Raw genomic sequence first — 15192 nt, forward strand, 5'->3', positions numbered from 1 at the left:
GCTAAAAAGAGAAAGTTAAATCAAAACCAGACATTTATGAAATACTTTGGTAAGGAAATTGTAAAAATAAAGAAAAACTTCAAATCTAAAAAAATTAAAGAAAGATCTATCATTTTAGGAAGTGAATCTAGCTTCCTCTAAGTTTCTTTTATGTCAAATAATATTTTCAAAGTTATTAGTCATCAGTATTCCAAAATATTTTATTTTTTTTAATGTTTTTATTTTTGAGAGAAAGACAGAGATAGAGCATGAGCAGGGGAGGGGCAGAGAGAGAGAGGGAGACACAGAATCCAAAGCAGTTTTCAGACTCTGACCCGTCAGCACAGAGCGGAGTTCGAACCCATGAACCATGAGATCCTGACCTGAGCTGAAGTCAGAAGCTTAACTGAGTCACTCAGGTGCCCCTATTCCAAAATTTTTTAAATGGAACTCAGCCAAATCATTTGCAAGTTCATCTGGAAAACTAACAGCTCTTGTCTGGATGGTTATTCAAACAAATCAACGGTTTGAAAAAAACTTTGTAAGAAAATTTGAACACTGTCTAGACATTTGAGGTTCTTAGGGAATTATTGCTAGTATTCTCAGGTACAACAATGCTATTGTGATTATACATAAAAACTAACTGGATATTAGATGATAGCAGAGAATTACAGCTAGTGTTGTAGATGTAATAATGTATTACGATTATGTTTTTTATATACTTACCTTTCAGAGATATACAATAAGATATGGAAAAAGAAATAAATATATATAGAGAGAGAAATTTATACAGCTGCTTCCCAACCTTATTTTGATTTAATAGGCCTGAGTAGAGTCCATTCACTCATGTACATAATAACTTATCAAGGTAATTCCGATGCATACTGCTGATCAAGGCCTACCAACCCAGTTCATAGCCACCTTAGAAACATCACTGAAAATGAAAGAAAATATTGCAATAAATACTTACGATGACACCGTTTCCCATCAGGAAGCAGAATAAATCCTACAGGGCATGTGCAATAATAAGATCCAGGAATGTTTTCACACCCAAGAGTACAGCCATGATTCCAAAAGGCACATTCATTGACATCTATACAACGACAACGGTAATCAGATGGTTTTTTTTTTTAATGTTGATTCATTTTTGAGAGAGACACAGAGCATGATCAGGGGAGGGGCAGAGAGAGAGGGAGAAACAGAATCCAAAGCAGGCTCCAGGCTCTGAGCCATCAGCACAGAGCCTGATGGGGGGCTTAAACCCACAAACTGTGAGATCATAACCTGAGCAGAAGTCAGACGCTTAACTGACTGAGCCACCCAGGCAGCCTCAGATGGTTATTTTTTCAATAAATTGTAATATTGCTAATAAGTCAGCACAAAGTAGAATATCTCACACTTGTATTTCCTGTAACTGACCATGGAAAGACTGTTTCTGCTACTCTCACAAAGAATTAAAGAAGTCAATTTAATTGTTGTGAAACCATTTTTATGGTCACAGTTTATACTTTCAAATGCATCTGTACTTTCATACTAGGATTGCCTTCAGGAAAAAGTAGTACAATTTCCCATGAAAAGATGCAGCCACTTAAGGCAGGGACTCGTGAAAGTTCTTAATAAGAATAGGACATCCTTGCTCTGCTCTTCAGCCTTCTCAAGGCTGACAGGAGCCTTGAACGTAGCAACATTCCCCAGCAGCTTCATTCTGATGGAAACCCAACCTTCCAGGCCACTGTTTTATGCTATGGCTCTCCCCCACTAGTCCCAGGTCAACAGGAGACATATACTTAACCCATACTTAGGTGTCAAGTTTACCTGACCTCTCACCCCAGCCAATTTTACTGAATGTGTGCTGTAGCCATTGAGTGTTCTTCATTAGTAACTCACTGGAGCTCCCAGGAGAAAGGATACAGTACTTCTCCTGGGTTTACTGAATTGGGCCTGAAGCTTCAAAACAGGAGGAGCCCTAGATAACCAGTCCTGGTGCACAGTGTCTCAAGATCCTGTCACACCTTTATGGGATAAGGTGCGGACTTCATTTACTCTTTGAGGATCTAATGATAGTTATGAAACAATCTTACTACCTTAAAAAGATCTGAAAATACTGACATTTTTGCTCACTATCAAGCCCATGGAGGTCCATGGAGTCCACTCAGAGAATCCCTGCCTTATATCCAGCTCTGAGTAGCCTCTGAGAGAATTTGATCTAGGAACACAAGACATAAAGGAGATCTGAAAGTTATTACAAAGGCTTCAACAACAACAACAAAAAATTATTTTTCTGGGGGGGGAAGGGGAGAAACCTCAAGTTGGTTTCACTTCGAGGCTCTCCATGACCCACTGGAGAACAGCCCCAGCTCAGGCGGGCTACACTTGTTTTAGGTAGCTACCCCACACGTTACCTTCACAGTGCTTTCCATCTGGGCTTAAAGTATACCCCTCCGCGCACGTGCACAAATGGGACTTAGAGTCTTGCTCACACACGCTGCCTGTGCAGTTACCTTTCCTCAGCTTGCAGAGTTTCTGACCTAAAAAAGAAGATGGTTTATTTGGAGTGGAGGTGTATTTTGACAAGGGACACTGCTTGATCCCTTCGTGGTTCTTAGAAGTCTAATCTCCCTGTGACAAAAGAAGGGGTGTTGTCTTTCATGGTGGTGACACTGCTTTGGAGCCAAACAGTTAGTCTGGATTCTGAAGCATTCAGAGAGGCAGCCCACTTATATCTCTAATTGTATTATTCCTACAAAAGCACTCAGGATCAGACATCCTAATTAGCTGGAGATTTCATTCCTTGGGTTATAAACACTAAACACAAGTTATCAGTTTTTCATTTATGCTTTACTTACTATATATATAATATATAATAAAATACATTTATATTTATATGTATACAATTCTATACATTTCTCAGTGCTCATCCAGATAACTGTACTCCTTTTTTAAGTGTTTATTTATTTTTGAGAGGTGGGGACAGAGAGGGGGAGAGAGAGAGAGAGAGGATTCAAAGCAGGCTCCACACTGACAGCAAAGAGACATATATGGGGCTCCAATTCACAAACCAGAAGATCATGACCTGAGCTGAAGTTGGAGGCTCAACTGACTGAGCCACCCAGGCACCCCAAGATAAGTGTACTCTTAATCTCCTTTATTTCATTCATTCTGATTTACTTTTATAAAAAAAGAATAATAAAACAAAAATTCTGAAAATGAAATACCTGTTTAAGAAACAAAAAAGCTTCAATCCTAAGAACATCTTTTTTTAAATATAATAGTTATAGGTTTGATCTATATATTCAGTTCTTAGGATCATTATTTAAAGAACATCTTTCAGACTTAAAATATACCACTGCCATATATCTTGTCCCCAAATTTCTGAGTTTTTTGCAGCCAGTATTCCATGTTTTACAAAATAGCCCAGGGTAAATAGCAGAATCTGCTTTGTGAGGTAGGTGTTTGGGTTGAATTAGCCAAGTATATGGAACAACAAATGGCCAACTTAGCACCTTTGATTTTCAGAGCCAGAGTCAAGAGACAAACTAGTAACACACGGATCCCTGCTCAAATCATGCTCCTTCTCCTCTTTTACCAATTTTAACAACAACAGGATAATTTGTAACATGTTCTTGGAGATACAGAGTTAAGCTTGAGTCTGAGAGCAGATTTCAGGATACATTTAGAAATGGAAGCCAGAACTCTGGCAAGAGGTGACAGTAAGGGAAGAAGGCCCGGGTCACGGATCAGAAGTCATGGAGGGGTTGAGATCAGTGAGAGCCTATGAATAATGAAAAGGACCCAACAGAAGCTCTGCTAAAAACACAGCTTTGCTGTGAATGGCACAGGGAACAAACCAGTGACAGCCTGAGCTCAGCAGTGCAAGAAGCTGAGGCCATTCTTTCTCCGTGTAGGACTCTTCCTCTGGTCCCTGTTTATCTACTTATAAAGATGTCTCCTTACTCTGACTGTACCAATTTCCTTCTATTTCAAGTCAGTAAACACTCTTTTGACCAATAACGCCACGACACAGTAAAAACATAACATATTCTTGGCCTCTTGAAAATGTCTCGAATGTGCATCGAGACTACCTGGCATGCCACCCTTTAGGGATTCTGATTTGGTAAAAATCAAGAGAAAGGCTCAGGAATCTGCATTTCAGGAATCATTCTGATTCTGTTGCTGTAAGTCTTCACACACACTTTGAGGAATACCTCAAACACTGAATACTGAATGTACCAATGAAACTTCCCAGCCTCACCTCAGTTATGAATACCTCCTTTTAGCAAGTCTGTGTTATTTCCTTGGTGATTTTAAACTTGTTTATTCAGGACACCTGGGTGACTCAGTCAGTTAAGCATCCAACTTTGGCTCAGGTCATGATCTCGCGGTTCGTGGATTCAAGCTCCGAGCCGGGCTCTGTGCTGACAGCTCAGAGCCTGGAGCCTGCTTCAGATTCTGTGTCTCCCCTTCTCTCTCTGCCCCTCCCCTACTCACGCTCTGTCTCTCTCTCTCTCAAAAATAAATAAAACATTAAAAACATTTAACTTATTAGGACATGATGACAGAATTAAATATGAAATACATCTTGCCAATTATTCAATACTGTTGCAATATCACCTACCTACTGAATCAGTTCAGATATACGTTGAATAGTGTCTTGGATACTGATTCCCAAAATTTTGTTTCTTGTCTATGGTTTTTACACTAATCACACATGTATAATTACACTGCTTTCAGGTTCCTACATGCTTCACATGTTCAAATTGTAACTAAGCAAGATGAAAAATAAAATGATCCAAATGTTAAAAGTAAATGACTAAAATTAGGAGACAAATGCACCCACTTCAAATTTTTTTTAAATGTATTTTTTAAATTTATATTTATTTTTGAATTTATAAATTTTGCAAGAGAATAACAACAACAAAAATACAGAAAGGTCTGACTTGGCCTTTTTTTTTAATTTGAAGATCTAATTGGCTTTATTAAATGATTCATGAATCCAGCAGCACCCTATCTAGTAGGTGGAGAGGCAGTCCCCGGAGTTGGCCTTTTAATGGCACCAAAGTGCTTCCGTTTTCTTGGTAACAAAAAAATCGAGGAATTATGCTTCCTATGAATATCCCTTATAAAAACCTTTCCAAATCCAGCATGATAGGCAAGTACTTAATTATGGACTAGGAAAACTGAGTTCTGTCTTGATTCTGCCTTTACATCAAATCATTATCTCTTCAACCTTAGTTTCTTAATCTATGAAATGAAAGTGCTGGAATAAATATGCTTTGAGATCACATATTTTAAAAATGAAATTTTTACGGTTCTGTACAGAGCCAGATGTTTGTGGTAAATTCCTCTAAGTTTATACCTCTAAAGAGTCTCAACCTTAATTACTGCTTATGATGTGTTAATAGGGATTCAAACTGCCTAATGAAGAAAAACAATTAGCATCCAGGGTACGGGAAATGCTCTGTTCTTAATCTAGATCTAATATTACTTATTACTTTTTTGTACTCTTCTCCTACCTCTCACCTGTGCTCACCTCTGCTCTTACTATCATCACCTTCCATCCCACTGCCATCACAATTATGTATGTACATCCTTTTTCCATTAACCAATAAGCTTCCTGAGGATAAGGCATGCATCCCATTCACATTTCATAGTCCAAACGGCATCTAGCATGGTGCCTTTTACAGCACAGGTATACCTCAAACATACAGAATATATGCACAAACAAAGCAGTGATCATGTCACCTGCGACTGAACTCCTTTACTTAGTTTTTCCTTGAATTTCCAGTCAACCTTAGGTTAGAACTCAGACAGACTATACCAGTCAAAGCCTCCTTCCATGCTACCATGCTGCTGATGGTTTTAATGGTAGTCCTTAGCAATATATATCACTCTTTAATGGTGAAGATGGGCAGGAAAGCAATCACTATTTCCTCTAAATGGTTAGGCTGAGGATACGACCTGAATTCAGGCACCAAACACTTTAAAAGGTCATTTTAGGAAGTGGCAAAACATAGAGGATTGAGGGCTATATTTTTGTTTAATCTTCTTAATCTGCTGCTGTTCTTCAGCTTCAAATTAGGCCAAAGCTAGCACTGAAAACCACTGCGGCTGACCTCAAATAACACCCCATCCCAGAGCCCAGCAGTGCAGCTTAATTACCTCTGAGATCACATTAAAGCTCCTAATCACGGAGTTAATGTCCACCACCAACTGCGCCTTCAATAAATGCCTGCCTAACACACAGGCTCTCGTGAGCTTTTCTAATGCTGAGTAAATCTGTAAATTTTACCCTGGCCCGTTCTGAAACGGTGCATATGGGATTCCCCAACCTGCTTTGTTTCGCTGGTCACCTTTTCCCTACCTCAAATTCAGTGTAAGACTCGCCTCATCAACAGAGCCTTCCTAGTCTCTTCCATTTGAACCCATTCACTTTAACCAGTCTTATAACTAAATATTAGCACATCCAGTATTTAGCATATACAATAAAAAATTGGAATAACATTTTATAAAGCATTTAAATCTTCACATTTAATTTTCAAAAGAAGCCCTTCACTAATCAGAGCACACATGATCTTTCATTTTACAGATTAGGAAATAGTGTCTTTAGGATCACATATGGGTAATAAGGGGTAAATCTGGGACTCAAGCTCAAGCCTTCTGGTTGTAGACCCCATTATGTGTATATATATATATATATATATATATATATGTGCATATACGTACACTTGTATGTGTGTGTATATATAACTATAGGTTTTTATAGACACCTATATGTTATTTCTAATTTATTTTCTTTTTTAAATTTAATATTTATTCATTTTTGAGAGAGAGAGAAAGAGCATGAGCAGGGGATCAGAATCTGAAGCAGGCTCCAGACCCCACTGTCAGCACAGAGCCGGATGGGGGGCTTGAATTCACAAATCACGAGATCAGGCCTTAAGCCAAAGTCAACACTTAACCGACTGAGCCACCCAGGTGCCCCTATAATAGATTTTCTATAAGAACCTAGTTATATTTTTGCTTCATTTATTTATTGTCTTACTCATTAGTGAGTTCCCTGAGTAAATGACTTCTTCAATTTCCTTAAAAACTTTCCAAACTGTATATTTATTCTTCTTTGTTAATAGCAATAACAAGGAAGAAAATACTAGAATGGTCATTCTGTGCTATTGGAATTCCCAATTACAATAAAAACAAAAACCCCTTAGCCAGAATTCAGCTAGTTGGTATCCTGAGCCACCTAAATTCCTCTAAGAATCAGAACGTAAACAAATCAACAGCCTCTGAACAGTTAAAAAATACAGTAAAACACCTTGGGCTGTAACTTTTTCTGTGAGTGTTCCCCAAGACGAACAAACATTTCTAATAAACTTTAAATTCATAAGTGAGTGATGTCTTGCAATATGAGTAGTACATGACACCAAACAGAACAATCACAGATGACCCAATGGTTCTTCCCTCCCTCTGTCTCTCTCCCCTCCCTCTCTCTCTCCCTCTCTCTCTCTCTCTCTCTCTCTCTCTCTCTCTCTCTCTCTCTCTGGATTGTGGGTGATTGTCTCCCATGCTTGGATGCTCAGTCTCAGGCCACAGAAATCAGTGATTTTTCAGAACGTTGGAAGGTGCCCACACCTGGCACTGGTGTATGTTTTGTCACTTCAAAGCACCTATGGACAGTCTTTTGCTTTTCCATACAAGAGAAAGCTTCAGAATGCTTTGCTTCATTCTAGGTCAGGCTGCCTGCAGATTTAGACCCTTTCCTCTGCTGCCTTATTGCCAGTTACATTAAATACAGTAGATGACAAGATTTTATCAATACTGTGCTGTAGGGATGCCTGGGTGGCTCAGTTAAGTGTCCGACTTCAGCTGAGGTCATGATTTCGTGAATTCGAGCCCTACTTCAGGCTCTCTGCTGACAGCTTGTAGCACAGAGCCTGCTTCAAATTCTGTGTCTCCCTCTCTCCCACCACCCACTCATGCTTTGTCTCTCTCTCTCAACAATAAACAAACATTTAAAAAATTTAAAAAAATACTATACTGTACTCAACATCTGTCAGTGATAGTGAAAGTCCTCCTACACAATAACCCTCCTTTCTCTTGTCTCCCTCACACCAGCCATAAAGGTTTTCAAAGGTAAGGGCAGGTTAATTTGTTTATTTTTCTTTATATTTTGTATTTTCTTTATTATTTTGTATTATATTACAGTATTGTAATCATTTTTATATGAATATTTTGGGGTTGTGGAATGAATCATCTGTGTTTCCATTATTTCTTATGGGGAAATTAGCTTTGATATACAAGTACTTTGGATTACAAGCATGTTTCGGGAAAGAATTATGCTCTCAAACCAAGGTTTTACTGCACATTCTTTTCACTCTCAGAAGAGCCCCTTGGGCCCACTCAGTCTTATTTTGTAGCCATTTCTGACGAGTGTGACCATGGCACCCCACAGCACAGAGATGGAAATGCAAGGTGTTAATGCCACTCCCATTGTCACTCCCCACCCCCACTGCATTCCCGGCTGGCAGAAGGGACTGCATGATTCCAGTAAGCCCACACATTGCCTCAGCCCAGGTTTCCAGACTACCAGGGCCAGTTACTGGGAGAGGGCAGCTGAGGTGACCCTACTGGTCATCTCTCCCACAAAGACTAGAAGCCTCAATTCAGGTCTCTTCCTAGAGAAAGATGGTACAATTTGAGTGTCAAAATGATAATAACTGCAATGAATAGACACATGTCAAATATTTTTTTAAATCTATGAGTTTATCAAGATGCTTAAAAAGAGAACCTTGGGGCACCTGAGTGGCTCAGTCAGTTAGGGTCTGATTTTGATTTCGGCTCAGGTCAGGATCTCATGGTTCATGAGTTGGAGTCCCACCTGGGGCTCAGCACTAGCAGAGTGTGGAGCCTGGTTGGTATTCTCTGTCTCCCTCTCTGCCCCTCTCCTGTTCACGCTCCCTTTCCCACAAAAATAAATGAACATTTTTTTTAAAGACCCTTTATTTCAAAAACAGATAAGGGAAAGAACTGAACATTTAATTTACATTTCCTATAAAAGATCCTCCCCAGGGAAATCATAGTTGATGTAGAAAAGTTCTTCAGCTAACAAATGCATAAGCGGTGATACAATTAGAATGCCATCACTTTGAAACTCTAATGAGGGGCGCCTGGGTGGTGCAGTCGGTTAAGCGTCCGACTTCAGCCAGGTCACGATCTCGCGGTCCGTGAGTTCAAGCCCCGCGTCGGGCTCTGGGCTGATGGCTCAGAGCCTGGAGCCTGTTTCTGATTCTGTGTCTCCCTGTCTCTCTGCCCCTCCCCCGTTCATGCTCTGTCTCTCTCTGTCCCAAAAATAAATAAACGTTGAAAAAAAAATTAAAAAAAAAAAAAAGAAACTCTAATGAAAAAAATGGCTCTAGCAATGATAACCAATAGCTTCTGAAACAATTATGTGAAAGGTTGATGGGAAACTTTACAAAGGATGGACCACATTGGCCACACCTGAACTGCTAATGACCCTTGAACGTCACAATAAGATCCAGAATTAGCCACTACATGTCCCCCAGTGTGATCAGTAGGAAGCATACAGTACCTCCTATAATTAGTCTTACAAAAAATCTGAATCTGATCAGTCTTCTAGGCCAAAACTACCTGCTTACCGGAAATACAGAGCCATGTTAAATGACACCATGGGGTTATGATCTGCAAAATCCAAAATGTGGAAATTCTATTGGACAAATGATCTGGTTTCCCCAATAAATAAATGGGAAAGAAATACCTCAGATTAGAAAATAAACAGAGTCCATGGCCAGGCGTGAGAAAAACAGCAAAAAGTAAGAGCTGACAGCAAGAAAGAAGACAGAAAAATGATAAAAGAACCATTCAAAATATTTAAAAGACATTTCAAGTAGTAGCAATTTTGTGTCAGTGCAAACCTGCATTTAAAATGCAGCTTTGGGGGCGCCTGGGTGGTTCAGTCAGTTGAGCATCCAACTCAATTTCAGCTCAGATCATGATCCCAGGATTGTGGGATTGAGCCCTGTGTCAGGCGCTGGGCTGAGCATACAGCCTCCTTAAGATTCTCGCTCTCTCCCTCTCCCCCTCTCCCCTGTCCACACTCTGTCTCTCTCTCAAATGGAAAATAATAGTAAATAAATAAAATAAAACCGAGCTTTGTCTCACACTAGTCTGATGAATGCCCAGTGACATGTATCTTTGTAAATCTGATCCTAGTCATTAACAAAATATCAACAATTATTTATAAAGTTAGGAAGATATAGCCACCCATATTTTACTAAGATTTTTATGAAAAACAGAGAGATGTCGGTGTTTGAACTGGATCATTTCAAATTATATGAAAACAGAAAATAAGCATCAGTGGAAATATAATATGGTACAGCTACTGGGTGGAATATAGTATGGTGGTTCCTCAAAAAATTAAAAACGAAAATACCATATGATCTAGCAATTCACTTCTGGGTATATATCCAAAAGAACTGAAAGCAGAGTCTTCAGATATTTGCACACCCATGTTCACTGCAGCATTTTTCACAACAGCAAATACAGGGAAATCACCCAGGTATACATCGACAGATGAATGAATAAGCAAAATGTGGTATATACATACAATAGAATATTATTCAGCCTTAAAAAGGAAGAAAATTCTGACATATGTTAAAACATGGATGAAATCATGAAGGGGCACATGCACCCCAATGTTCATAGCAGCGCCATCAACAATAGCCAAAGTATGGCAAGAGCCCAAATGTCCATCGATGGATGAATGGATAAAGATGAATGGAGTATTACTTGGCAACCAAAAAGAATGAAATCTTGCCATTCGCAACTACATGGATGGAACTAGAGGGTATTATGCTAAGCGAAATTAGCTAGTCAGAGTAAGACAAATGTCATATGACTTCACTCGTGAAGACTTAAACACAAGGGAAGGGAAGCAAAAATAATATAAAAACAGGGAGGGGGACAAAACATAAGAGACTTAAAAAAATTTTTTTAATGTGTATTTATTTTTGAGAGAGAGAGAGAGGGAGAGAGCGTGTGCCAAGAACGAGTGGGAGAGGGGCAGAGAGAGAGGGAGACACAGAATCTGAAGCAGGTTCCAGGTTCTGTGCTGTCAGCACAAAACCTGACACAGGGCTTAAACTCATGAACTGTGAGATCATGACCTGAGCTGAAGTCACATGCTTGACCAACTGAGCCCCCCAGGTGCCCCAACATAAGAGACTCTTAAATATGGAGAACAAACAGAGAGTTACTGGAGGGGTGGAGGGAGGGGGGATGGGCTAAATGGGTAAGAGGCATTAAAGAATCTACCCCTGAAATCATTGTTGCACTATATGCTAACTAACTTGGATGTAAAATAAAATAAAATAAAATAAAATAAAAACATGGATGAAACGAGAACATTATGCTAAGTGAAATAAACCAGTCACAAGACAACTGTATGATTCTACCTATATGAGGTGCAGAGGGTAGTCAAAATCATAAAGACAGAAAGTACAATGGTGATTGCCAGAGGCTGAGAGATGTTATCGTTGATGCATATAGAATTGTGGTTTTATAAGATGAAAAGAGTTATGGATGTTATGGAGATGGATGGTGGCGATGTTATACAACAATGTGAATGTACTTAATGCCACTGAACTGTACAATAAAAATAGTTAAGATGGTGAAGTGCCTAGGCAGCTCAGTTGATTAAGCATCCAATCCTTGATTTTGGCTGAGGTCATGACCTTGTTGTTTAGGGGTTCGAAACCTGCCGTCAAGCTCCAAGCTGACAGCACAGAACCTGCTCGGGATTCTCTCCCCTGCTTCCCACCTCTATCCTTCCTCTGCTCATGCACACACACACACACACACACACACACACACACACTCTCTCTCTCTCTCTCTCTCTCAAAATAAATAAACTTAAAAAAATAGTTAAGGTGGTAAATTTGTGTATTTTACTACAATAAAAAAATTGGGGGAAAATTATGTAAAAAAAATACTCATAATTCTAGGATGATTCTTTTCTATAAGTTTCCAAATAACTAAGGTTTTATAGTAGACACTCCAGCAATGACATAATTAAAATGAATCAGAGTCCCACTTGGGCTGTTTTATCTATACTAATCACTTCCATGAGCAGGTAGACCTCCAGGTGGGAGCAATTCTCCTTCACGAACTCTCAGAACTAAAGAAATTCAGCAATATTTTTTGTGCAAGAAATGAATGCAAAGTATTTTGCACAGTGTTGATGGTAGACACCCTTCATTTACCACAGAATATGCTTTTGAAACTCTTATGAGCATAACACTGGAATCTACATTTTTTTAATGTCTTATTTATTTTTGAGAAGAGAGAATACTAGCCAGGGAGGGGCAGAGAGATTGGGAGACACAGAATCCAAAGCAGGCTCCAGGCTCTGAGATGTCAGCACAGAGCCCAACTTGGGACTTGAACTCGTGAACTGTGAGATCATGACGTGAGCCAAAGTTGGACACTTAACCGACTAAGCCACCTGGGTGCCCCACTGGAATCTACACTTACAGAATACAAAAAGAAAAAAACACAGAAGAAAGCAAAGGTATTTGGACCTTTTATAAAACATCCAAAGATATTTGGACCTTTTATAAAAACTAGTCTGTGAGCAAACTAGTTGCAAAAAATCACCAGAAGCTGAGCTTGAAATAATGTCATTAACACTGTATACAAAGGAGTTCCCACACTGGCTCTGAGATTCATATAATAATGTGGGTGTTGGGACAGCCAGGAGAGCATTGTTGCTTAGTGACTTTAATCACACCAACAAAATTGGGTGATGAATTCTGTGACAGCCAGGGGAGAGGGGTGTGTGTGTGTGTGTGTGTGTGTGTGTGTGTGCGCGCGCGTGTGCACGCGTGTGTGTGAGAGAAAGAGAGAGAGAGAAATAGGTTTTGGCCCCATGATCTGTGCACACCAAAGCATTTAACTACTAGGAGGCCATGGATGGATAAGAATACACCAAATTACAGATTTTTTTAAAACAAATAAGGCAAAATCTAAGATATGAAATGATAATAGTAAGAGTGTGGTTGGGGAAGAAGCATGGTGTCACTCTCTCTGGGTTCAAATCCCAATTCCTCCAGAGTGTGACCTTGAACAAGATATTGTGACATTTCTGCCACTCAGCTTTTTAATCTATAAAATAGTAATAATAATCATACCTAGTTCATAGGGTTGTTGTGAAGATTAAATGAGATAATATGGGTAAAGCCAGAGCAGATAATTCTTTACATACTCAATAATTATGACTCTTTATATTATTTCTTTTTGTTGTTGTTGTTGTTGTTGTTGTTGTTGTTGTTTATTTTTTTAAAGTAGTCTGCATGCCCAGCACAGAACCCAATGCAGGGCTTGAACTCATGTCCCTGAGATCAAGACCTGCGCTAAGAGTCAGATGCTTAACCAACTGAACCACCCAGTTGCCCCTATTTCTATTATTTTTAAGGATGACAGCCTGTGGCATTGTCCTATTTTATTTCCAATGCAGCAGCCCATGCGGCTTTTAAAATGATTATTTCTAGTTCAGACCTCTTTCTTGAGAACTAGATCAATTCAAAGAAAAAAGAAAAAGACACTAAGGCACAATGGGAATTAAGTGAGAAAACTGATTTAAAACATTGGGAATTTAGGGGCGCCTGGGTGGGTCAGTTGGTTAAGCATCCGACTTCGGCTCAGGTCATGATCTCGCGGTTCGTGAGTTCAAGCCCCATGTCGGCATCTGTGCTGACAGCTCAGAGCCTGGAGCCTGCTTCAGATTCTGTCTCCCACTGTCTCTGCCCCTCCCCTGCTTATGCTCTCTCTCTCTCTCTCTCTCTCTCTCTCTCTCTCTCTCTCTCTCTCTCTCAAAAATAAACATTAAAAAAAATTTAAAACATTGGGAGTTTAGTTATAATAAACCAAAGGGAGCAGCCCCAGTGAAGACTGTCCCTTGCACCAAGGGAAAGGTAGGGCTTACAGCACCTAACGAAAACAACATGTACTTAGATATGATACCTCTTTAAAACTTGTTCAGCATATTATTTTGGGGAGAGAGTGACAAAGGGTGTTCTTTCCACTCTTTTTTTTCCCCAACTATTGTTTACTTGTTTATTTTTTTATAGAACAAATCTCTTATTTTCCATTGTAGAATAGGCTATACAAAACATTTTTAGCGTATCTCTGGGCCTCTTGAAATTTCTTTTTTTTTTCAACTATTATTTATACAATGTCCTCTATGCACTGGGGGTGCAATGGAGAGGTGTCCTCCTGTCCTCGTAGGAATAAGGAAATTTAGGAAGATGAATAATAAGTGACAGGTGAGGGAAATCTGTTATTCGCGAAAAGTTAACCAAGGCTAATCATGAGTGGGGCAGCAAAGGTGTTTCTGAAAGAAGGAAATTTGAGCTATTTCTCAGAGGATAAGGAAAATGAGCCCATGCAGAGAAGGATTGAAAGCATGTTTCCGGACATGCTGAAAGGCCTGGAGGAAAGAGCAAACATGTCTTGTGGGAGGAAATGAAACCTTTGAACATGGCTGCAGCACAGAATGTAATACAGATAATGGCAAGAGATGAAGCTGAGAACCTTCTGTGAACAGCTGTGAACAGGTTAAATAAAGAAACTGGATTTTTATTATTGGCAACAGAATTGTTGATTGGTGTTTTTTTTTCATTTTTTTTCAACATTTTTTATTTATTTTTGGGACAGAGAGAGACAGAGCATGAGCGGGGGAGGGGCAGAGAGAGAGGGAGACACAGAATCGGAAACAGGCTCCAGGCTCTGAGCCATCAGCCCAGAGCCTGACTCGGGGCTCGAACTCACGGACCGCGAGATCGTGACCTGGCTGAAGTCGGACGCTTAACCGACTGCGCCACCCAGGCGCCCCTTGATTGGTTTTAACCAAGGAATGGCATGACTGGGCTCTGATTTCTGAAGGGTTATGCTCCCTGCAGCACGGAAAAGAGAGGCAGGAACACTGATGAAGCGGACATTAGGGATGGATCGCTGCCAGATAGAGCAAGAGTGGTTCGATGGCAAGTGGGTAGATTGGTGGGAGCTGGAGGTTGATTTCATGGGGTGGGAGTGGGAAAGAGAGAGGAAAGGGTCATACCCAGATTTCTGCCTTAGGACATGGGGTGAGATACCACCCACTGAAATAGGGGCACTGGAGTCAGGGAAAAGGGAGGTAAAAGT

The 15192-nt window shown here is 39.9% G+C and overlaps 1 protein-coding gene across 1 annotated transcript in view; it reads right to left on the minus strand.

Moving 5' to 3' along the window:
- The window catches only part of EGF (epidermal growth factor), a 97091-nt gene that overhangs the window by 48162 nt on the left and 33737 nt on the right, over positions 1 to 15192 (minus strand). The window contains exons 6-7 of the mRNA XM_047856580.1: positions 2382 to 2507; positions 950 to 1072 (exon numbers count right to left, since the gene is read on the minus strand). Coding sequence (XP_047712536.1) covers positions 950 to 1072; positions 2382 to 2507 — 249 coding nt within the window. The remainder of the gene's footprint in view (positions 1 to 949; positions 1073 to 2381; positions 2508 to 15192) is intronic.

Source organism: Prionailurus viverrinus, chromosome B1 (assembly GCF_022837055.1).
Source record: "Prionailurus viverrinus isolate Anna chromosome B1, UM_Priviv_1.0, whole genome shotgun sequence".
Lineage (NCBI taxonomy): Eukaryota > Metazoa > Chordata > Mammalia > Carnivora > Felidae > Prionailurus > Prionailurus viverrinus.